Source organism: Rhinoraja longicauda, chromosome 5 (assembly GCF_053455715.1).
Source record: "Rhinoraja longicauda isolate Sanriku21f chromosome 5, sRhiLon1.1, whole genome shotgun sequence".
Taxonomy (NCBI): Eukaryota; Metazoa; Chordata; class Chondrichthyes; order Rajiformes; family Arhynchobatidae; genus Rhinoraja; species Rhinoraja longicauda.
Window position 1 is genome coordinate 56,201,755 of NC_135957.1, and position 24,479 is coordinate 56,226,233.

Here is a 24,479-nt window from a genome sequence, read left to right on the forward strand (position 1 = left end):
AATTTTTATGCCTTGGCTAGCATTACGACAGCCTTCCACTTTTCCATGAACAACCAAATGAGTCCTGAGTGTACTTAGGTCCGTACAAAGGGTCAAACCGATGGTGATCAAATAATGCACCGCTTCTGCTAGGTTATCTGGTCACCCTTTTCTGACTCCCTTGTTGCTGACATCTCCTCGGAACGGACCAAGTCACTCTACCTGGCTGAGGTGTTCTTTTAAGGTAAAATCTGCTTCTGTAAACAAAATTAATTGCAGCTTATCCTTGCACTCTTGATGTCCTGAACACTGCTGTTTTGAAATCTGTATCAATTATAGCCAATGGTTTTAATGTTATAAGGTAATGATTTTGAATTCCATTTCAGGTGGTCAAACACAACTTCCAATAATTACAATGGGTTAAACTTCAGTTCAATAGATGTTCAGGTGCAAAGTATTCAATAGGATGTATTGTCAACTGGGAACAATAAAAATGTATAATATTTCCCAGCACCTGTTGTTGAACCAAGGTAACCCCATAGTGATATGAAATAGATGTGTAAACAGACATCTGCTATGCAGACATCTCCCATGCATTTGCCATTCTAAAGGGCCTGTCCCACTTAGGCGATTTTAAGGCGACTGCCGGTGACTAGGCTGTCGCCGACAGTTCGCCGGGGTGTCACAGGCATGATCGTGAGGAGTCTTCCAAGAATCGTAGTGGATCTCAGCGCGTCACTGAGAAATCAACCGGAGTGAAATTTCTCGGCGACAGCTGGCTTGTCGCCAGGTATCGTTGCTTATTGCGGGCGCTGTCGCATGCTGTCCCCAGGTTTGCTAGTTTCTCTTAGATGCATTCAGAAACACATAATATTAAAATTAGTAAAGCCATTTGAAGATACCATAAAATACTTGTGAAATACTTGTGTTTAACCAATTTATTTACGTCAAGACATTTGACAGGTAAATTGGAGGCGACAGTTTGACGGTCAGGTAAGCGTGGGAATTATCGTGATGTTTATGGCCATCAGTGATCACATTTAAAGTAGGCTCCCAACCCAGAATTGCAAACCAGAAACCAGATATGCACCTCCTGTACATTTTCAAAGAATGCCCACACACTTTTCACAAAAATCCATTTAACCACTTTAAAAATTAGATTTCTTAATACTGCTATCAGTAAACTGGAAGTCAATCGAGTTTATGCCTTGTTACAATGAAGCTTGGCCCGGGCAAAATGTTATATTTCAAAACTCTCAAGTACTTACTGACTTGTCAGTGATTTCAGCGAAAATTAGGACGCCGGAGAAGCATTGACAGCGTGGGAATTTTGCGATGTTTCCAAAGACGGTGTAATCTCGACCTGACTCAGCATTGTCGTCGGTAAAAGAAAATTTTGGCGATCTGCTATGACTTTGACAGTCGCCGGTAGTCGCCTAAAAAATTGCCTAAGTGGGACAGGCCCTTTAAAGCCCTTAGGGCAGAATGAAGATGATGGGCTTATGATAGTATTGTAAATATTATAGTTCTGTGGACACTGAAAATTCCTGACATTGGACATCTCTCACTCACATTCTCTCTGTCTCTCTCTCACTCACATTCTCTCTGTCTCTCTCTCACTCACATTCTCTCTCTCTCTCTCACTCACATTCTCTCTCTCTCACTCACATTCTCTCTCTCTCACTCACATTCTCTCTCTCTCACTCACATTCTCTCTCTCTCACTCACATTCTCTCTCTCTCACTCACATTCTCTCTCTCTCTCTCTCTCTCTCTCTCTCTCTCTCTCTCTCTCTCTCTCTCTCTGTCTCTGTCTCTGTCTCTCTGTCTCTCTCTCTCTCTCTTTTTTTTTCTCTCCTGTACAATTACATTTTCAATCAATTTCTGGAAATGTGAAGCACAAATTGTCTCTTATTTAAAATGAAAATAAGAAAAAGATGCAGATGACAACTATCTGAAGCAAGCACAGGAAACATTGGCAACAGCAGGTCAGTCAGCATCTGATAACATGGGAAACAGAGTTAACATTTATTGTTGAAGATCCTTCATTGGAGCTATGACAAAATGCTGGAGTAACTAAGCGGGTCTGGCAGCATCTATGGAGCGAAGGAATGGATGACGTTTCGGGTCGAGACCCTTCTTCAGTTGTCATCATAAGAAAATAATTAGATGTTCTGTTGCTGAGAGGCTGGAGGCGGTTATGGGTAGGAAAAAAAAAATTCAGTGTATTTAGAACACAGGCATCCGTCTGTCAATACACAAAATGAGCTTCCATCCAAATGAAATCAGATATGAGGATTTTGTTTAAAGAACAATGGTACAAAATAATCCCCACCTGCTTGATCCCCACCTGCATTTCCAACAACACAAGATGATCTACACCCCTTCCACCTGGTCAAGTAAAATGATTGATAATTATTCGGATATTATGGGAATCACAGTATATGGAGTTAGTGCAGTGAAATTATGCTGAGTTAAAAGATCAACACAAATCTTTTTGAATGGCGAAATAAGCAGCTCATATTGTCTTTTTGGAAAAATAAAATGTCATTTATCTGAAGATTAAAAATCCTTGTATACTTAGTGGCATAGAGCACCTCCCTCACTGCACCCAACATTTATAGTTTCCAAACCTGCAGCATTTACCGTTTAGGAGGTCCTTGTTGAGATCACCTCCACATGAACATTCACCTTCAAGTCATTGTCCGTCTCGACTTGGACATTTTCTGTCATTTCTTCATCTTTTCTGAATCAAATTTCTGATCTCTCCATCAACCAGCACTATGGAAGTGCACCATATGATTGTTCTGATTCAGAAAAAATACTGGGCGCTACCTTCTTAAGCAATGATGGATGGGAAATAAAACTGGTTTTGTAAGAGATACCTACATTCCACAAATGAAGAAAAATTTATAAAATATCACTTTTTACACAGTTGCTTCTTTACATTTGTTGCATCTACTAGTAATAATAACAGTGAAAATAGCATTCAGATGGTTTCAGTGTTTAACTTAATTAAATAACAAGAACATTATCAGTAATTATGCTTTTTTTCTAAAACAAAAATGAAGGCCTTATCTTAAAATGGCAATTCCTCATTCATCAACGAGAGTGCAGTTTGCATATTGACAACAATTATATCATCATGAGAAATTTTGTGCATAATTTTTTGTTTTAAGGAAAGAAACTTTGAAGTTAGGGGCTTTTGTTTCGTAGTATTGAGAACGCATTTGATTTACTCCCCAAATCTATTATGAGTGATTTTAAAAAGTATGATATTTTAAAAAGAAGTTGAGTCGGATCTAAACTAGCGCTACTGGAAAAAGAAAAGATTTTCAGAATACCTTCTCATGGTTCATTGTTATCTTTCATATCAGATCCATCTGAAGCACATTTAAAAAAATTATTTTAGGAATGTAGACAACAGGTTTTCTTTACTCCTTGCATCAGATTACGCAACCTTCCCATCCACATACTTGTATAAAAGATTGAATAAAAATGAAAGCAGTGAATGTCCTTTAGAACTGTATGTAGGGATATTGATGTTTGACAAGATCTTGTCTCATTAAATTGTTGCAGTGTAGAAGAAGGTCACTTAATCCCACTGAGTGTATATTGGCCCTGGGTAAAATGATTACATCAGTCCCTTCACCCATTTCTTTTAACTGTAGCTCTGTAAATCATCCTTTAGTTTAGCTTAGTTTAGAGATACAGCGTGGAAACAGGCCCTTCGGCCCACCGAGTTCACGCCGACCAGCGATCCCCGCACATGTAGTTTCGTTCGGTACCTTGGTACCGAATGACAAATAAAGCTCTGTTGAACTGTTGATTAACACTAGGGACAATTTTTACATGCATACCAAGCCAATTATCTTACAAACCTGCAAGTCTTTGGAGAAACCGAAGGTCTCGGAAAAAACCCACCCGGTCACAGGGAGAACGTACAAACTTCATACAGACATCACCTGTAGGCGGGATTGCACCCTGGTCTCTGGCGCTGAAAGTGCTGTAAGGCAGTAACTCTACCGCTGCACAACCTAACGACTATTCTATCTTAATAAAAAGCAAAAAGGGGTTATGGATATTATGTAAGAAGAACCTAATAACATAAGAGAAAGAAAATTAACTCCGTCAAAAAGAGCAAAATAACTCTGAGCTGATGGTGTTCATTCCAGAATTGTTTCACTCATTTGCTCAGGAGCCAGAGTTGGATGGTTCTGCACTTGAATTGATATCAGCATTCATTAAACACATTGTAGAGGTTGCTAATGGAATCAGGAAAAGAATGCGTGATGTATTTAGAGGCTGAAGTTAAACTGGGTTGAGGGGATTAATGTCATTGTATGATGTTGATCACTTCCTTTTTGGTCTTTTGTAACTGCAATTAGGCAAACAGTTAGGCAGCTTCCAAGCGGAACTTAAATCATTTGCTGAATCACACCATCTTATGTAAAATACGAAATATTGAATAAAACACAATGAAACAATTGACAGCACAGTGGTACAGCTGAAAGAGCTGCTGCCTCACAGCACCAGAGATTGGCTTTAATCTTGACCTCGGGTGCTTCTGTGTGGAGTTTGTAAGCTCCTCCTGTGACTACATGGGCATGGGTTTCCTCAAGGTTTCCTCCCACATCCCAAAGATGTGCGGGTTTGTAGGTAATTGGCTTCTGTAAAATTTCCCCTAATATAAGGGTGTCGATGAGAAAATGGGTTAACATAGAACTAGTGTGAATGGATGAACGATGGATTCGGTGGCCCAAGGGCCTGTTACTTTGCTGTATATTTCTAAACTAAGCTATCAGTGCTGTTCCATAGAAACATAGAAACATAGAAAATAGGTGCAGGAGTAGGCCATTCGGCCCTTCGAGCCTGCACCGCCATTCAATATGATCATGGCTGATCATCTAGCTCAGTAACCTGTACCTGCCTTCTCTCCATTCCCCCTGATCCCTTTAGCAAAAAGGGCCACATCTAACTCCCTCTTAAATATAGCCAATGAACTGGCCTCAACTACCTTCTGTGGCAGAGAATTCCACAGACTCACCACTCTCTGTGTGAATAAATGTTTTCTCATCTCGGTCCTAAAAGACTTCCCCCTTATCCTTAAGCTGTGACCCCCTTGTTCTGGACTCCCCCAACATCGGGAACAATCTTCCCGCATCCAGTCTCTCCAACCCCTTAATAATTTTATATGTTTCTATAAGATCCCCCCTCAGTCTTCTAAATTCCAGCGAGTACAAGCCAAGTCTATCCAGTCTTTCTTCATATGAAAGTCCCGCCATCCCAGGGATCAATCTAGTGAACCTTCTCTGTACTCCCTCTAAGGCAAGAACGTCTTTCCTCAGATTAGGAGACCAAAACTGCACACAATACTCCAGGTGCGGTCTCACCAAGGCCCTGAACAACTGCAGTAGAACCTCCCTGCTCCTAAACTCAAATCCTCTTGCTATGAATGCCAACATACCATTCGCTTTCTTCACTGCCTGCTGCACCTGCACGCTTGTTTTCAATGACTGGTGCACCATGACACCCAGGTCACGTTGCATCTCCCCTTCTCCTAATCGTTCACCATTCAGGTAATACTCTGCTTTCCTGTTCTTGCTGCCAAAGTGGATAACCTCACATTTATCCACATTATATTGCATCTGCCATGCATTTGCCCACTCGCCTAATCTATCCAAGTCACTCTGCAGACTCCTAGCATCCTCCTCGCAGCTAACACTGCCACCCAGCTTCGTGTCATCCGCAAACTTAGAGATGTTGCATTCAATTCCCTCGTCCAAATCATTAATATACACTGTAAATAACTGGGGTCCCAGCACTGAGCCTTGCGGTACCCCACTAGTCACTGCCTGCCATTCCGAAAAGGACCCGTTTATTCCTACTATTTGATTCCTGTCCGCCAACCAATTTTCTATCCACCTCAACACTGAACCCTCAATACCGTGTGCTTTAAGTTTGTACACCAATCTCCTATGTGGGACCTTGTCGAAGGCCTTCTGAAAGTCCAGATATAACACATCGACTGGTTCTCCCTTATCCCTTATCCACTCTACTAGTTACATCCTCGAAAAATTCTATAAGATTCGTCAGACATGATTTGCCTTTGTAAATCCATGCTGACTTTGTCCGATGATTTCACCACTTTCCAAATGTGATGCTATCACATCTTTAATAACTGACTCTAGCATTTTCCCCACTACCGATGTTAGGCTAACTGGTCTATAATTCCCCGTTTTCTCTCTCCCTCCCTTTTTAAAAAGTGGGGTTACATTAGCTACCGTCCTCAGGAACTACTCCAGAATCTAAGGAGTTTTGAAAAATTATCACTAATGCATCCACTATTTCTGAGGCTACTTCCTTAAGCACTCTGGGATGCAGCCTATCTGGCCCTGGGGATTTATCTGCCTTTAATCCATTTAATTTACCTAACACCACTTCCCGACTAACCTGGATTTCCCTCAGTTCCTCCATCTCATTAGACCTCCGGTCCCCCGCTATTTCCGGCAGACGGTTTATGTCTTCCTTAGTGAAGACAGAACCAAAGTATTTGTTCAATTGGTCTGCCATCTCCTTGTTCCCTATGATCAATTCACCTGTTTCCGACTGCAAGGGACCTACATTTGTCTTAACTAATCTTTTTCTCTTCACATATCTATAAAAGCTTTTGCAGTCAGTTTTTATGTTCCTTGCCAGTTTTCCCTCATAATCTATTTTCCCTTTCCTAATTAAGCCCTTTGTCCTCCTCTGCTGGACTCTGAATTTCTCCCAGTCCTCTGGTATGCTACTTTTTCTGGCTAATCTGTATGCTTCATCTTTTGTTTTAATACTATCCTTGATTTCCCTTGTTAGCCACGGATGCACTACCTTTCCTGGTTTGTTCTTTTGCCAAACTGGGATGAACACTTGTTGTAGTTCATCCATGCGACCTTTAAATGCCTTCCATTGCATGTCCACCGTCAACCCTTTCAGCATCAATTGCCAGTCTATCTTGGACAATTCACGCCTCATACCCTCAAAGTTACCTTTCCTTAAGTTCAGAACACTTGTTTCTGTATTGACTTTGTCACTCTCCATCCTAATGAAGAACTCCACCATATTATGAATACTCTTGCCCAAGGGGCCTCGCACAACAAGATTACTAACTAACCCTTCCTCATTACTCAATACCCAGTCTAGAATGGCCTGCTCTCTCGTTGGTTCCTCGACTTGTTGGTTTAGAAAACCATCTCGCAAACATTCCAAGAAATCCTCTTCCTCAGCACCCCTGCCAGTTTGGTTCACCCAATCTATATGTAGATTGAAGTCACCCATTATAACTGCTGCACCTTTGGTGCATGCATTTCTAATTTCCTGCTTGATGCCATCCCCAACCTCACTACTGCTGTTAGGTGGCCTGTACACAACTCCAACTAGCGTTTTCTGCCCCTTAGTGTTTCGCAGCTCTACCCATATCGATTCCACATCCTCCGAGCTAATGTCCTTCCTTTCCATTGCGTTAATCTCCTGTCTAACCAGCAACGCTACCCCACCTCCTTTTCCTTTCTGTCTATCCCGCCTGAATATAGAATATCCCTGGATGTTGAGCTCCCAGCCTTGGTCACCCTGGAGCCATGTCTCCGTAATCCCAACTATATCATAATCATTAATAACTATCTCCACATTTAATTCATCCACCTTATTCCGAATACTCCTTGCATTGAGACACAAAGCCTTCAGGCTTGTTTTTATAACACTCTTGCCCCTTATATAATTATGTTGCAAAGTGGTCCTTTTTGATTTTTGCCCTGGATTTGTCTGTCTGCCACTTTTACTTTTCACCTTGCTACCTATTGTTTCTACCCTCACTTTATACCCCTCTGTCTCTCTGCTCTTGTTCCCATCCCCCTGCCATATTAGTTTAAATCCTCCCCGACAGCACTAGCAAACACTCCCCCAAGGACATTGGTTCCATTCCAGCCCAGGTGCAGACCGTCCTGTTTGTACTGGTCCCACCTCCCCCAGACTTCATTGGACTTTGTAAGTTCAGTGAAAATTCTTCTATAGACTGTGAATCCATGTCCAAGTAATCAAGGCTTCACCTCGTATATGGCTGGTTTAGCTAAGTCTTTTGCATCAAAGATATATTAAAACTCGGTGAAATTATATTAATAATTTACTGAACAGATCATATAATGGCCAGACAAAGGTGATACAAAGTCATTGCTCATAAGATGAAACGAGAATGAATAATTACAAATAAATTATAAGCACATCCTCTGATGTCAGTAATAGTTCATGATGCTCATTAAATATTATAACTGAAAAAAAAGACATTGCAATCCTGGTGTCAGTCTGAATCAGATTGGTGATTAAATTACAGTGCAGAGTAAACATTCATGAAAATCAAAACCCCAATCTTATGTAGCCCTGAGAATTTTGAGGTTATTTTATTTGGCATATAAGTTGGAAGGGATTTAGAAGCCACAATTGTGGTGCTTAATAACAGAAACTTGTGATTATACAGAAACTAAAAAGGGGAAATTATCATTAGGAGAACACACAAAAACAGGCAAGGATTTTGACACAGGTGCTTCTGATTTGAAGCTGCTCAAGAGCCATAACCATCCGAACAGTTTCCACAAAAGTAAGACAAATGATTCCCTGTCATTTGTCTTGCATGAGTCATGGTGGTGTTTTCAAAGGTCCTATTTGCAGGTAAAGATAGTTATTTCTCAGCTTTTCATTGTTTCTGTGTATCTTCGGAAACACTATGTAATATATTTTCAGAGAAGCAATCACATTTGCTTTTCTTTTCTGCTGGAGACATGAGAGCAAACTTAAATTTCTTTATCTTACTTTTGTAGGTAACATTCAAGGAGCAACAATAGTAGATGCCTTGGATTCACTGTACATCATGGGGATGCATGATGAGTTCAAAGAAGCAAAGGAATGGGTTGAGAAGAATCTTGACTTCAATGTGGTGAGTACTTACGAGAAGAAAAAAAATTCTTATGCTTCTAGATGAAGTAAATGAACATTTGTCGAGAGCTTTTTAAACTGAAAGAAATTGAATGTTTGGGGCAGATATGCAGGCTGTGCACAGGAAAATGACTTTAAATGGATAGTGTGGCAAGAGTTGGTATGTGCAAAGGTCAAGGATTGTAGTCAGGCTATTGGCTGGATATTTACTAAACAAACAATATTTTTGATGGCATGAAATTGGAGCAATCTATTGAACACCAAAAAAAGAGAGATGGGAACAATGTATATAAGGGCTCTAATCTCGTGCGATCGGTTACAATTTGGTGCAAAACTTTGTCGCAGTATTTTTCAACAGAATTGGGCACTTTTAGTTACAGATTTGAAGATTTTTGTGAATTATCCAAGAATATATCTGATTTGTGTTGTGTCACTCACTGGCCCTTGCACTAACTGCCTTCCTCAGTGTGGGGAAAAAAGAACAATTGTCACCACATTTCTCTTGTTACCATGAGCTCATCTCTTATCTATGTTGACACAGCACTGATGGGTTCATGTGCTTCAAACTAGATAACATGCCATGATATTACAACATATTTATCGGACTTTGGTTAAAAATCTGGTTGGGCTGCATGTGGTATATTGCATGCACCTTTGGTCACCCCATCATAGGAAGGGTGTAAAAGCTTTGGATAGGGTGCAGAGCAGGTTTACCAGAATGATATCTGGATTAGGGGGTATTAGCTACAAGGAGCGTTTAGACAGACTGTGTTCTCTCGAATACCAGAGGCTGAAGGAAGACTTGATAGAAGCAGATAAAATGATGAGAGGCATAGATAGGGTAGACAGTCAGAACATTTTCTCCCCAGGATGTAAATGTAAAAGATTAGAGGCCTTAGCTTTGATGTGAGAGAGACAAAGTTTAAAGGAGATATGCAGGGCAAGTATTTTACACTGAGGGTGTTGAGCGTCTGGAATGCACTGCAGGGGTTGGTGGTGAGACAAATACAATAGTGTAATTGAAGAGACTTTTGGATGGTGATATGGATATTCAGGAAATGTGGGGATATGGATTATGTATAGGCAGATAAAAGTTGGTTTTGCCGTCATGTTTAGCACAGACAGAGTGGGATGAAGTGCCTGTTCATGTGCTGTACTAATCTATATTCTATGTTAGTTCTATGTGGTGGTACTTTACATATTTTTGGAAGCCCATGTACACAATATTCCTACTTTTAGTCCTCCCAATTTCATCATCAAGAATACAATCCGATTAATTTATACATGCATGAACTGCCATGGGCACTGTTTATTTTCTTTAAACAGAGGAGGTTAAGAGGAGATTTAATTGACAAGTTAAAAAAATGATGCCGATCCCATGTTAAGCAGATGGTATGAGGTGAGGATTAATGAGCATTTTACAAAAAAGAAAAAGAAAATGACACAGAACACTTTGGGAATATGAAACTTGCTAACTTAACGGTTGATAGAAGCAGAAATCTTCATTGTATTTAAAAGTACTTGACGGGCACATGGATTTAGTTTAGAGATACAACATTGAAACAGGCCCTTCAGCCCACCGAGTCCACGGCGACCATCGATTACCTGTACAATAGATCTATGTTATCCCACTTTTGCATCCTTCACTAGGGGTAATTTACAGAAGCCAATGAACCTTCAAAACTGCATGTCTTTGGAATGTGGGAGGAAACCAAAGCACCCGGAGTAAACCCACGCGGTCATTGGAAGAACCTATAAACTCTGCACAGTTAGTACATGCAGTCAGGATTGAACCTGGGTCTTTGGTTCTGGGAGGCATCAATTCTACCGCTGCACCACTGTGCAGCCCTTTAACCTTGTTTTAACCGTTAACCAAAAACTGGAAAACAGGATTAATCCAGGAGGATTTTCCATCTTTGGTTCATGAATTTCTGCTATTGTTTGATAACCGTGGAAGTGCACAGACTCTCTTATAAATCCCAGCAGTTTCCACACATTGTTTACTGACAGATCTGCCTTTTGTAGGTTTGTTTGTCCCCTCTCTCTGAATAATGAGGTAGCATTTGCAGTTTTCCAAATCCTGAGTAGTCCAGAGTCAAGATTGTTTACTTGTCATATGCACCGGGAACAGAACAATGAAATTATTACTTGTTGTAGCTTTACATGCCCATTAATGCAGTACACAATAAAAAATATACACAGCAATCAACAATGCAGAAAGTTCAGAAATCCAGAGAGAATATAAATATGTAATTTCTCCTTTACTTTTAAAGCTGTGTTTTGACAAGATCGTGTTGCAAACGAGCAAGATGACCTGAATGATTCTAATATAATATATAATTATTTAAGCAGTTTCAGTTTTTAAATGTTTTTTTTAATGAGTTCAAAGTCTGTCTGACTTTAAAGCTCAGTGAACTCCAACTAAAACTTTGATAAGATTGTGCTCTGTGCATTCAGGTTAGTTTGCAAATGCGACATTCTGGATTTATACAAAGTTATCTAATTTTCTGTCCTGTTGAGGAAAGACAAGTTTTAATATGTAAACAGTCAAAAACTACAAATTTAAAGTGCATTAAATATTTATTAATCTTGGTTCGGTTTTGAAGCAGCTGTGCTCAGATTGAAAGGCTATAGCGAACTGCCCTCAAGCAAATGAAGGAACAGAAAGAAAATAGTACAGAAAAAGATTATTTATATGCTTCCTACATTCATATTTTTTAATTTTATAATTACTTCAATGACTGCATTTAGTTTAAATTAACTCTCAAGGTGTATTTGTTTTGATCTAAAAGTATTATCTTAAAATGGATTTAAAGCACAGCTGGGGATTCCAGACCTGAAACAATAATTAGCAGTAATTAGCCTGTTGTGAATACAATTAGAGCAATCAGATTGTTTCATGAGTAAGTATTATTTATTGTACCAGGTACTTTAAAGAAACAAACCATTGCAAATTACCAAGTGCAGACATAAAGGCAGAAGAATTGGGGGTGTTTTTGTGAATTCCACATCATTTTACAGATTGCTGCAGTATAGTTGGAGTGTCTGACACAATCTGAAGTTGAAGATTGTTTTTTAATACTAATGGGAGTTTGTAAAGTGTATTTTTTGATTAACTTCCCTAATTCTTGTAGAATTTATTTTTTAAATGTTTGGATTAATTTTCTGAGCAGTTGCCCCATTAAAATTGCTTAATCTTTCTTGTAGAGTGGATGTGGCAAGAAACTGCTCTGTGAATTATATGGAAACAGTTTTATCTTCATCTCAACGTTTTCTTTGTTTCACAAGTGAACATGCTATAACCCACTTCATAGTGATGGCTTGTGATTGTCAGTCGCTAGGAAGTGAGTTATAGGCATGATGTAAAAAGCATAATGAATTAGAAAATTCTTCAGACAAAGTAAAAAGCAAAGGATGGCTGGACAAAACCATTAGATAAAGTCAGATTTAAAGTGCAAGGAAAAATCTTGTGAACAATTTTTTGTGCCTGTGGACAAAAAGTGATATTTTTTAAACGGTTAAACAGATCTAATCATAAACTAGTTCCAGTTTTATTTCTTTTTTCTACTCCTTTTCCTTTCAAGTGTCAGTTCCTTACAGGAAATACTGATTAATTTTGCCACTTTCAACCGTTCCATATCATTACAATAGCAGCAACTTATTTCAAGAGTCTGTTTTTCCTCCTTGGGAATAAAAGTTTGGTGAACAATCTTTCTTGTGCTTTGTGAATGAAAAGTGTGTGGTGCAGAGAATCGCATCAGTATACAGTATACAATTATACAGGTATATTTGGCGAATTCTGAAGTAACAATGTGATGGGTAGAATGGACAGTCACAGCAGGACATCATTTGGCTACATCCAGATAGGCAAGAGTTGAGCCAAGCCATTACATTTTCATTTAGTGAAGAATGGAGAAAGGGATTGGTGGGAGAAAGTTGTGGGTAGTCAGAGTTATCGTGAGATGCTAACTTTAATATGCTGCAAAGCTGTATCCCCAAATCCTTCTCTTTGTCCACTCCACTGATCCTAATTTTGTTCAAAGCATATTCTGTGCTGTTTTTTTTTTTCAAGTGCTTTCACTGAGGATCTCCCACGTGAAGAATACTAGATGGGAATGTGAGGGAGAAAGCAATAGGAAGTTAGCAATCCTGTTGGTGTCTATGAAGAGTCTGCAACAAGCTCCCTATGGAGCTTAACATCTAAATGGCCATAGACAGCATCTCTGGATAGAACGATCTTTGTGTTCCACCCATTCCTTCAATCCAGAGATACTGCCTGTCCCGCTGAGTTACTCCAGCATTTTGTGTCCATCTTCGGTGTAAACCAGCATCTGCAGTTCCTTCTTACACAAACAAAATGGCTATATCTGGTGCTGTCCATTCAGTGATGTCATCTGAACATGAACAATACATTGGACACTTTCAATATAAATTTTCCCAGTTATAAGGTCATAAGGCCATATGGCCCATCTATGCCATTCAATCTTGGCTGATCTATCTTTCCCTCCTAACCCCATTCTCCTGCCTTCCCCCCATAACCCCTGACACCTGTTTGCAGCAGTTTGATTCCCCTAACCTTCTCTCATGCTGGTTGCTACTCTTTTTTTTCATATTCTCCTAAACTGTACAGAGAGCTCTCGGTCAGTGCAACATTTGCAGGGACATGAAGATAATTCTTCATATATTCTGGAAAAGTTGCATGGGGCATGTGTAGTGGGAGGTGTGGATGTGGAGAATTTGCATGTAGGGGGTTGAGGGAGGGACGGACGTGAGCTTGCATATAATAGTTTCTACCTTTCTTCAGTTTTTTAGCACCATTTTTGGCTCCTGCTATGAGCCATTGCAAAATGATGATTTGTGATTGGCAGTGAATATGAAGAAGACAATTATACGATTTGATCATTCCCAAGTTAAAATAAATAATCCAGTTCAAAATGCTCATGGTGTCAGACGCATCAGTCTGAAGAAGGGTCTCGACCCGAAACGTCACCCATTCCTTCTCTCCCGAGATGCTGCCTGCCTGCTGAGTTACTCCAGCATTTTGTGAATAAATCGAAATGCTCATGGTGTCAGATTGAAACTAAAGAAATGTTGTGGTCTGTTCTATGCCAATTGTCACAATCTTTTGAACAAACTGTCATTTGAAATATGACTTACAGTCGAGTTCAGTTCTTGCTTTTTTTTCCTCTGCTGCGATCAAGTTCTCTGGATACAATTTTGATTATGTTTGCCACTAATATCTCTCAATTGTTGAGAGTCATTCAGCAAGGAAACAGTCCTTTTGGTCCAATTAGCCCATGCTGATCAAGATGCCTCATCTACACTAGTTCCACCTGCCTGTGCTTGGCCCATCTATATACGAAAACTATTGTTTGTTTGTTTGTTCCTGAACTACAGCCAAAACGGTACACAATAGCGCGACAATATTAGGCACACCTTATTCACCATCATCCCTTTGGTGCTAATGGAAGAAGTTTAATTGAATTCGGTGTTACCTATTTTTAAAGTTATTCACATTTTAAAGTTTAAATCTTTCTCCTCGGGAAGGAGGGAGGGGAAAGGGTGGGCGGGGGAGGAGGGAGGATAAGGGTGTTTGAGGGGGATGGTGTGAGGGGGAAGGAAAGGGGGGGAGGGGAATGGGGAAGGGGGAAGGGGGGAGGGGGGAGGGGGAAGGGGGAGGGGGGAGGGGGGAGGGGGAGGGGGGAGGGGGAGCTGCACTAATGCAGGAGAGGTTTGGGCCCAACGGGCCCACGTGGTCTAGTATACCTCTAAACCTTTCCTATCCATGTGCCTGTCTCAATGTCTTTTAAATGTTGTTACAGTACCTGCCTCAACTATGAACTCTGGCCGCTCAATCCATCTACTTACCACCTTACTTGCAAATTTGCATCTTCCTTGCTAATTGAAATTTGCAAGAAAACCTGTTTGTGTTTTATATATAGTTATCAGATGACAGGAGCAGTAAATATAATCATCAAAAGCAAAATACTGCCAATGGTGGGAATAGGAAATACAATAGAAAATGCTGGAAATACTCAGCCAGTGGTGTAGCATCTGCATCCAGAAATGCAAGAGATTGATTAGTAGGACTGGCTGTTCCAATCCCTAAAGTTTTGCACTACAATTGACTTCCATGGTGTTCTTCTTGGAGATGACCACTAGGTGATAATGGGAGAGGTGGCTGGACTGAAGGGATTGGTTTTAGGATGGATGCCAGAAGAAGTTGAATAACATAATTGATGATAATGCCAGCTGAAAGATTGTTTGACAAAACTAATGAATAATAACATTTGTGTCTAGTAACTAAGAGGATAAGAAAGGACTCTGAAATACCAAAATAAAAGGAAAACAAAATGAATGCAAGAAAAATGAGAAACTAATTCTCATTTTGGGGTCTCTTAGTATCCAGCAGGAAATTGACCTCTAACTTTTCAATATGATTAATATCAGCCCTAGAGATCAGTCTGAAAAAAGGTCCCGACCCAAAACATTGTCTGTCCATCCCCTCCACAGATGCTGCCTGACCCACTGAGTTCCTCCAGCAATTTGTGTTCTGCTCAAGATTCTAGCATCTGTTGTCTCTCATGTTTATGGAGATGGTTCTGTGGTGTAATACTCCACTAAATGATGTCTCTAATATTGCAATGTGCAAAATTCTCTATTGGCATGATTTTTAACCCAACTAATCTGATAAACAACAGTTGTTATTTTACTGCTAAATATCTGACCCTCATTAGCTGGTTTACCATAAACCATTCAATTTTAATCGTAGAGTTGTATAGCACAGAATCGAGCCCTTCAGTCAACAACAGCCATGCTGACCTTTTGGGTCATCTGCACTAATTCAATTTTCCAACTTTAGAATTAAAGGACGTTCTTTTAGGAAGGAGAGAAGGAGAAATTTCTTTCGTAAGAGGGTGGTGAATCTGTGGAATTCTTTGCAACAAAGGCCTAATCAGTGGGGATTTTTATGGCAGAGATAGATAGATTTTTGATTAGTACAAGTGTCAGAGGTTATGGGGAGTAGGCAGGAGAATGGGGTTAGGAGGGAGAGATAGATCAGTGATTGAATGGCCTAGTTCTACTCCTATCACTTATGACCTTAATTGTATCCTTCTGAGCCTTGCCAATTTAAGTGCCTATCTAAATGTCTCTTAAACATAGTAATTGCATCTGATTCCACCACTTGCTCTGGCAGCTCGTTCCAGATACCTGTGTAAAAATACTTCAGATTTCCTTTAAAACTCCTTTCCATTTAAACCTGTGCCCTTTGTCTTTAATACCTCCTTCATGGGGAAAAAGGTATTTTTTGATTACCTGCCCGATTTGTGCCTCTCACAACCTTATATTCTTCTATTAGGTTATCCTTCAGCGTCTTTTACTCGAGGGAAAACCAGCCCAATCTATCTAATTTCACTCCATGACTAAAGTACTCCAATCCAGGTAACATTCTGATGAATCCCCTCTGCACTCTCTGCGATGCAAAGAGGGTTAGCACTCAATCTGCCTTCTTTATCAAGTTGCACCACAGCATTCTGCAATTTTGCAGCTTACTCTGCTTATAATTAAGACACAGCCTTCCTTGCATCTTCAATTACTTTTTACGCTCAAAACTGACTTGACCTAACATATTAATTGCTGAATTATCATTACTGGACTTCCCTGTAGAGCAATGCATGTACATCAAGACAATGTTCAATGAGATCTATAAATCCCTGCAACTTCAAAGACAAGAGTTTTGTCCCGTCGATCAAGGGCGCGATCATTTTTGGCTTCCTAACCTCGCGATCATTCCAGGCTGCTCACCAATCTGAGCTTTGACATATTTCAGTATGTTGCTCACTGGCCAGTGACAGAGGACATCCATCCTGAATACTCAGGATGAAAATACGTCTACTTTTCCGTCAGCCTGTAGGAACAGGCAGAGCCAGCATGGAGATTTGCAAACATCAAGAGTTTTCCCCAAATTGCAAGCATTTGTAAGCAGCATTCCCATTATGTTGCCCCCAAGAGATGTCCCTGCAACTACAGTCTGAAGAAGGGTCTCGACCTGAAACGTCACCCATTCCTTCATTCCAGAGATGCTGCCTGACCCGCTGAGTTACTCCAGCATTTTGTGTCTACCTCCCTGCAACAACCGATCAGGAGTGCTTGCCTGTAGCTTGGAAGGATTTAGTGACCCCTTGCACAAAGAACATGCTGCTGCCTTCCACCAGCCTCTTGCAAATTCTTCTAATCCCATGTGTAAACTCTCACTTTCCCATCATTGCCACACCCACTTTTGAGGCAGCAGAGCTACTGTGGCTGGAGGAGTACTATTTATAATATGCTGATGCTACTTTAAGCACTGGCTGCTGACATTGCTGCTGCTAGATCAAATGCTGTCAGCTGTAGCTCATCCTAGTAAATGGATGGTACTAAGAATGACAAAGTGCGCTGTTACATGGAAAACCCAACAATATTGTTCTGGGAGCTTTGCCAATGAAGACTGTGGTCTTTGTGGGAGTTTGTAAACATCATTGGGGTGACACAGTGGGTATTTTGGCACCATCAAATATATTGAAGCAATAACTTGGGGACCTTTATTTTTGTGGTCAATGTTTCTGATGTTGGAAAAACCGAGGTAACTACATAAGCCACCTTAAACTCTCAATACATTTGGAGGCAGCAGGGTCATCTTAATTACTCAACTCTGCTTCCATCAAAAGTAGCTAGAAGCGCAAAAATGGAAACATTCACCATTAATAAATTCCCAAGTAACAAAGTTATTTAGTTATTTCGAAAGCAATAAGCAGAGCTATTACATCTCCGACTGCTGTTTACGATTTTGACATTTATATACTATGATACTAAGCTGTGACCTCTGAAGTATCTAGATTTTCACTTACTGGTAATTTCCTTACATCAAATTCAAGACTCATGAATTGATCAACTGGAAAGATCATTATAATGTTTTTGCGGTCACAGTTTAATCCATGACATGTCAAAAATTGCAGAACACTTACCCTTGATGAAAAATACAAATCTAAAAATGCTTTCAACGATTTGAGAAATACCATATCTTGCACTTTAAAAGATTTAAATTTGAAATCTTTGAACAAAATTTGCATAACTGTTTTTATCACATTTCTAATTGCCCATACATTATTGTTTGCATGCCTCATGTATTCCCATTTTATTTCACCATTTAATCTTAAGGTTCTGAGAGAATCTCAGTGCTTTGTGCTGATGGAAATATCTTTCACCTCTCCCGCTTATTATTACTAATAAATGGACTCCAACATCAGAAATAGCCTTGCTGTTGTAATATTAATCTAAACTGTTGAATATTTAAGGTACAATTTCATCTACAAACAAGCTGTTGATGTTTATTGGCTTCCTCTGTTTCTCTTTATCTATATACTAAAACTCTTGTTTGTTTCTGAAGTACAGCCAAAACGTTACACGATAGCGCGACAATTTTAGGCTCACCTTACTCACCATTGTCCCTTTGGTGCTAATGGAAGAAGTTTCATTGAAATCGATGTTATATTTTTTAACTTATTCACATTTCAAAGTTTAAATCTATCTCCTAGGGAGGGAGGGAGGGGGGAGGGAGGGGGGATGGAGGGAGGGGGGGAAGGAGGGATGGGGAGGAGGATAAGGGGGGTTGAGGGGGATGGAGTGGGGGATGGAGTGGGGGGAAGGGGAAGGGGGAGGGGGGAGGGGGGAGGGGAGGGGAGGGGAGGGGAGGGGAGGGGAGGGGAGGGGAGGGGAGGGGAGGGGAGGGGAGGGGAGGGGAGGGGAGGTACAAATACAAATACAAATACAAATGCAGGAGAGGGTTGGGCCCAACGGGTCTACTTGGTCTAGTTGTTTTATAAATGTAGCACTATAATTTCCCACATTTTAACCAGTTAAATGTTTCAGCCATTTTAATATTCTTTTCTATTTTTGGCTTTTAATTTTGGAGGCAACGTTTTTGAAGAAAATACTTTCAACGTTTGTGAATTGATTGACAGTCAGTTAATATAATAAACTTTGTTGAATGAGATTGTTATAATACAATGCAGACACATCTTGCGCATCCACATGAGTAGTTAATGAAGAGTTTATGCATTTACATGCTTCAATACACAACTGATCTCCAGTAACAAAGTGTGTCTATGGTGTTAAGGGTCTATTCTGGATGTAAATGTCATCAATTAATTATACTTGAAAATCTATTTTTTGTATCCTAACTCAATCAGTTACAAACTTAAAAAACTCCAGCACAATTTCCCCTATGTTGACTATATGAAATCCCATTGATTTAAGTACCCTGTTGTCACAGTCCTCATGATTAGACACTAGCAATTTTCCTGCCTTGAGTGCACCATCCAGCCCCCACCTCCCGCAAGCCCCTCCCCCATCTCTGCCCTCCTTAGAATCTGGGTCAGACCCCAACACTGAACCCTTGTTTGTTTTTCACCATCTTTCCCGACCTCCGACTTTCCAATGCAGAATGGTCCTTCCACAGCAGATGCCTTATCTTTGTACCCCTTAAACCACACCTTAACAGTGTTGCTCTTTGAGCTCTTCTTCTGTCACCTCCACCACCGGGCATTTTTCCCTGGCAAAGAGTCCTTGCCTCCCAGTGACAACCGTTAGGACACACTCTTCCAACACTCTTCCTTGTCGTGGACTCCTACCTTCTCTGGACCAATAATTTCTTGTCGTGGACTCCGGCCTTCTACCTTCTCTGGACCAGTAATTTCCATCTGCCCGCACAACATCAACTGCCTTGACTTCTCCACGCCTCCTACCCCTTCTAATCTCAACCCCTCTGAATGCACAGCCCTCCACTCAATCAGTAATGATCCAAATGTTGTTATCAAATTCACCGACAAGGCAGTCTCAGAGGCTGACTTCTACGGTGCTGAGGTCGGGTGCCAGATTTCCTAATACCTGTCCTTTGACCAAAACTCCATAGGTGAACACTAGGCCAACATCTTTTAAACTATTACTGATCTCATCAAAAAAAGACACAAATGCTGGAGTAACTCAGCAGGTCAGGCAGCATCTCTGAAGAACATGCATAGGTGACGTTTCAGCTCGGGACCCTTCTTCAGACATTGTGTGTGGGGGGGTGGGGGAGGGTGAGGGAAGAAAACTTGAAGAGAGGAGAGGCAGGACAAAGCATGGCAGGAAAATAGGTGAACACACGTGGGGAGGGTGGGGTTGCGAGACAGACGGATGGACAAAGGCCAGAGATGAGAGAGAAAAAGATTGCAGAGTTGAGAATTGTGAAGCCAGAAGAAAGAATGTAGGTGGAGGGAAAAGGGGAGAAATAGGTGCATGTGCAGTTGGGATGCAGGTGAAGGTGGGGTGGCGCAGAGGTGGGAGGGGGGGAGAGGGTTTGTTAGAGATGACCTTAAATTGGAGATGTCCGTGTTCATTCCAATCAGTTGTAAGCTACCCAAGCGAAATATGATGTGCCGTTCCTCCAATTTGCATGTGTTCCCACAATAAAGGAGGCCCACGACAGAGGTCTGTGTGGGAATGGGAAGGGGAATTAAAATGGTTAGCAACTCAGAGATCCGGTAAGCCTTGGAAGACAGAGCGCCAGTGTTCAGGTAAAATGCTTCAGAGATAGAGAATCTCGGAACCTGGTTCCAGGACAACAACCTCTCCTTCAATGTCAGCAAGCCAAAGGAGATTGTAATCTACTTCTGGATGCAAAGCAGTGCACACACCCCAGTATACATTGATGGCTTCGAAGTAGAGATGGTCGAAAGCTTCAAGCTTTTGGGAATAAATATTACCAATAATTTGGCCTGGACCAGCCACATCAAAGCTATGGCCAAGAAAGCACACCAATGCTTTTACTTCCTGAGAAGGCTTAGGAAGTTCGGCATGTCCCCAACAACTTCTGCAGATGTGGCGTAGAAAGCATTTTAGCGGGATGCATCACAGCAACGTTTGGGAACAATTACATCCAAGACCACAAGAAATTGCAGAGTTTGTAAACACATACTAGTCCATTATACAAACCAACCTCCCTTCCATCGTCTCCATCTACGCTTCGCTCTGGCTTGACAAAGCCACCAGCATAATCTACGTTTTGTATGTCGATAGTTTGTATTTCAAATTATTGTGCAACAGGGTGCTTGCTGTGTGTAAGTTGTTTACTACATAATGACAATGCCTACATTTCAACAATAAGGTCATTTAAAACATTTTTGCAATATCTGAAACTATGAAAGTCGTGTAAAATCAAAATCTTTTGCTTTTTAGACAATAGACAATAGACAATAGATGCAGGAGGAGGCCATTCGGCCCTTCGAGCCAGCACCGCCATTCAATGTGATCATGGCTGATCATTCTCAATCAGTACCCCGTTCCTGCCTTCTCCCCATACCCCCTGACTCCGCTATCCTTAAGAGCTCTATCTAGCTCTCTCTTGAATGCATTCAGAGAAAAGCAAATATTGTAAGAAGAGCAGTTGATAGAAGGAGAAAAAGAGTTATTTTTGGAGTTTCCTAAAACAGGGAGGAGGTTAGGTCTTAGATGGATTGATATTAAAATGTTATATTTAACCACAGTTGTGAACAAAATTATTGGTGCAAAACAGGGCATGGAATCTTGGAGGGAGCCTTTGCTCAAAAGATAAAGTGAAGCCAAAAATATCAATACATTATCAATGAGCAAAGCTGTTAAGGATGAGGGGTGATAGTTGAAAATGAAAGATACAAAATAGTTTGAAGAACTGAAAATAATAAGACTTTCATAGTCTACTTAAAAGCTTTGAGATCAAGATTTTGCAATAAACATTTTGCTTTGCCAGACTTACTGGTATAATGTTAGTTTGTACTGGCGGAAATGAATAGATATAGATTATAGCCTGCAGAAACATTAAGGGTAGAGCTGTATGATGAATGAAGGAGGAAATCATATTTAATTCTATGGCATGATTTTTTTCTCAGATGATTAAGAAATTGAATTTTTTTTAAAGTAATGCCCTGTAATTACTAACTTTGAATTATAGTTAATTTACTTTCTATAAGAATGAAATATTTAAAAAACATCAAGGTAACTCGGCACGGTAATGATTTTTGTGTTTCTCATTTATTTAACTTTTCCTTCAACATCAAATTATGCCAATTGAATTGTAGTATAACATGCTGCCACTTAAGTGGCAGTTACACCAGGCTTTATAATAAATCCATAGCCGACACCACACAACTATGATATCAATATGATGGCAGGAATGGCTGCACCTTCGCCACTTGCAGATTGCTTCAGTAGCTGTGGTATGCACCAGCTGGCAAAATCTCAATGATCCTGCTGACCTCTCAATATCAGAGCTCAACATTCTCCCCGTCTAGAAAACCCCAACATTACATGAAGTCTGATGTTTACATGAAGTCTAATGTGTAGATGGCCGTCGCATGTGCTGATGCATGTACTAATGTTGCTGTGTGGCTAGCCCTCACATGTGCTGATGTTGCAATGTGGCTGGCTCTCGCATGTGCTGATGCATTTGGCGATGTTGCAATATGACTGGTCCCCGCATGTGCTGATGCATGTGGTGATGTTGCAATGTGACTGGTCCCCGCATGTGCTGATGCATGTGCTGATGTTGCAATGTGACTGGCCCTCGCATGTGCTGATGCATGTGGTGATGTTGCAATGTGACTGGTCCCCGCATGTGCTGATGCTTATGCTCACGTTGCCATGTGGCTGGCCCTCGCATGTGCTGATGTTGCAATGTGACTGGTCCCCGCATGTACTGATGTTTCATTTGTTGGGTGCACACACCCAAAACTGCTTGCTAATTTCATAAGAAATGCTTGGCAGCTAAATTTCCTGCATTACATAGAAATCTTGGAATAAAAATTTAGCCGGATTAAGCAAGACAAAAGTTTATTTTAATTAACTGGAATTTGTTAAAGTGAGTAACATCAAATTACATTGTAATATTGATTCAGAAATTCAAATATCAGTCCAATTATCTGAAAGTACCAACAAACTGTCTCTTTCTAATTTAAAGTACGTGCCAAGTGCACATTTTTGTGTTATTGTCATCTTCTTAAGTAATCTCCTAGGAACCAGGGTAATTTGCTTCCTCTTCAGCTCTGAGGAGCAGAAGTAGTCTTGCAAGTGTTGGTAGTTGCACACCCTCTGCCACCAGACTTGTCAAAGAGCGGTTTTAATGCACTGGCTAGGAGATCCAAAGCAACTGGAGATCAGGTTTTGCTCCATAGCATTAGCACACAAATGTAGTGGATGTACTGACCTTATATGCATGGATATATGCAAAGTGAACGTCCATCAATTCCTTACCATCATATCTACAATAAAATTTTAGGAGAATTATGATGAATTGACAGAAAATTATCTCAAAAATAGGCTTCTGTGGTTTGTGTAGCTTTAGCAAAGCCACAAATCCAGAATAATAAAATTCAGTTAAAATGTGCATTAAATGTTCAAAATAATTTGTTTTTTTTTCCTATTATTTGATTGCCAGGAGAAGTCGATAAATAGCTCAAGCTGAAATGTCAATTTCCAGAAAATACCATTACCCTCTGACTCACACTTCTTTTACAGTCTGAGATTTACCAGTCCTGACAATGTTTATGCAATAATCCAAAATTAAACTCTCAGTACACACCACTTTATCCCTTAAGATATGTTTCAATGTTAAATTATGGGGGTAACAAGGAGTCTTTTTTTAATATATGAAACTCAGAATTAAACAGCAACCTTAACGAGCACAAATGACTACATGTAAAGTCAGAACAGTAAGGCTTTGTGCAATAATGTGTCACATTATGATAAATTATAATTCACTGCGCATGAAGAGTTTTAACACATACAGGGAAAGTGATGTGTTACACCATATGATGTCATAAATCATTTCTGTCATTTTCACTTTTCAGTTTCAGTTTAGTTTATTGTCACGTGTACCGAGGTACAGTGAAAAGCTTTCGTTGCATGCTAACCAGCTAGCGGAAAGACAATACATAATTACAATCGAGCCATTCGCAGTGTATAGATATATGATAAGGGAATAATGTTTAGTGCAAGGTAAACCCAGTAAATTCTGATCAAAGATAATCTGAGGGTCCCCAACGAGGTAGATAATAGTTCAGGACTCCTTTCTGGTTGGGGTAGGATGGTTCAGTTGCCCGATAACACTTGGGAAAAACTGTCCCTGAATCTGGAAGTGTGCGTTTTCACATTTCTATACCTTTTGCCCGATGGGAGAAGGGAGAAGAGGGAGTGGTCAGGATGCAACTCATCCTTGATTATGCTGCTGGCCTTGCCGAGGCAGCATGAGGTATAAATGGAGTCAGTGGAAGCAAGATTGATTTGTGTGATGGTCTGGGCTGCGTCCACAATTCGCTGCAATTTCTCGCGGTCTTGGATGGAGCTGTTCCCAAACCAAGCTGTGATGCATCTCGATAAAATGCTTTCTACTGCTCATCTGTAGAAGTCAGTGAAGGTTTTCTTTTAGAGATACAGCGCGGAAACAGGCCCTTCGGACCACCGGGTCCACACCGACCAGCGATCCCC

At 40.5% G+C, this 24,479-nt stretch overlaps 1 protein-coding gene across 1 annotated transcript in view; it reads left to right on the top strand.

Moving 5' to 3' along the window:
* man1a1 (mannosidase, alpha, class 1A, member 1) overlaps positions 1–24,479 on the top strand; it is a 358,244-nt gene that overhangs the window by 132,091 nt on the left and 201,674 nt on the right. Inside the window, exon 3 of the mRNA XM_078399598.1 lies at positions 8,828–8,943. Within this exon, the coding sequence (XP_078255724.1) occupies positions 8,828–8,943 (116 nt within the window). The remainder of the gene's footprint in view (positions 1–8,827; positions 8,944–24,479) is intronic.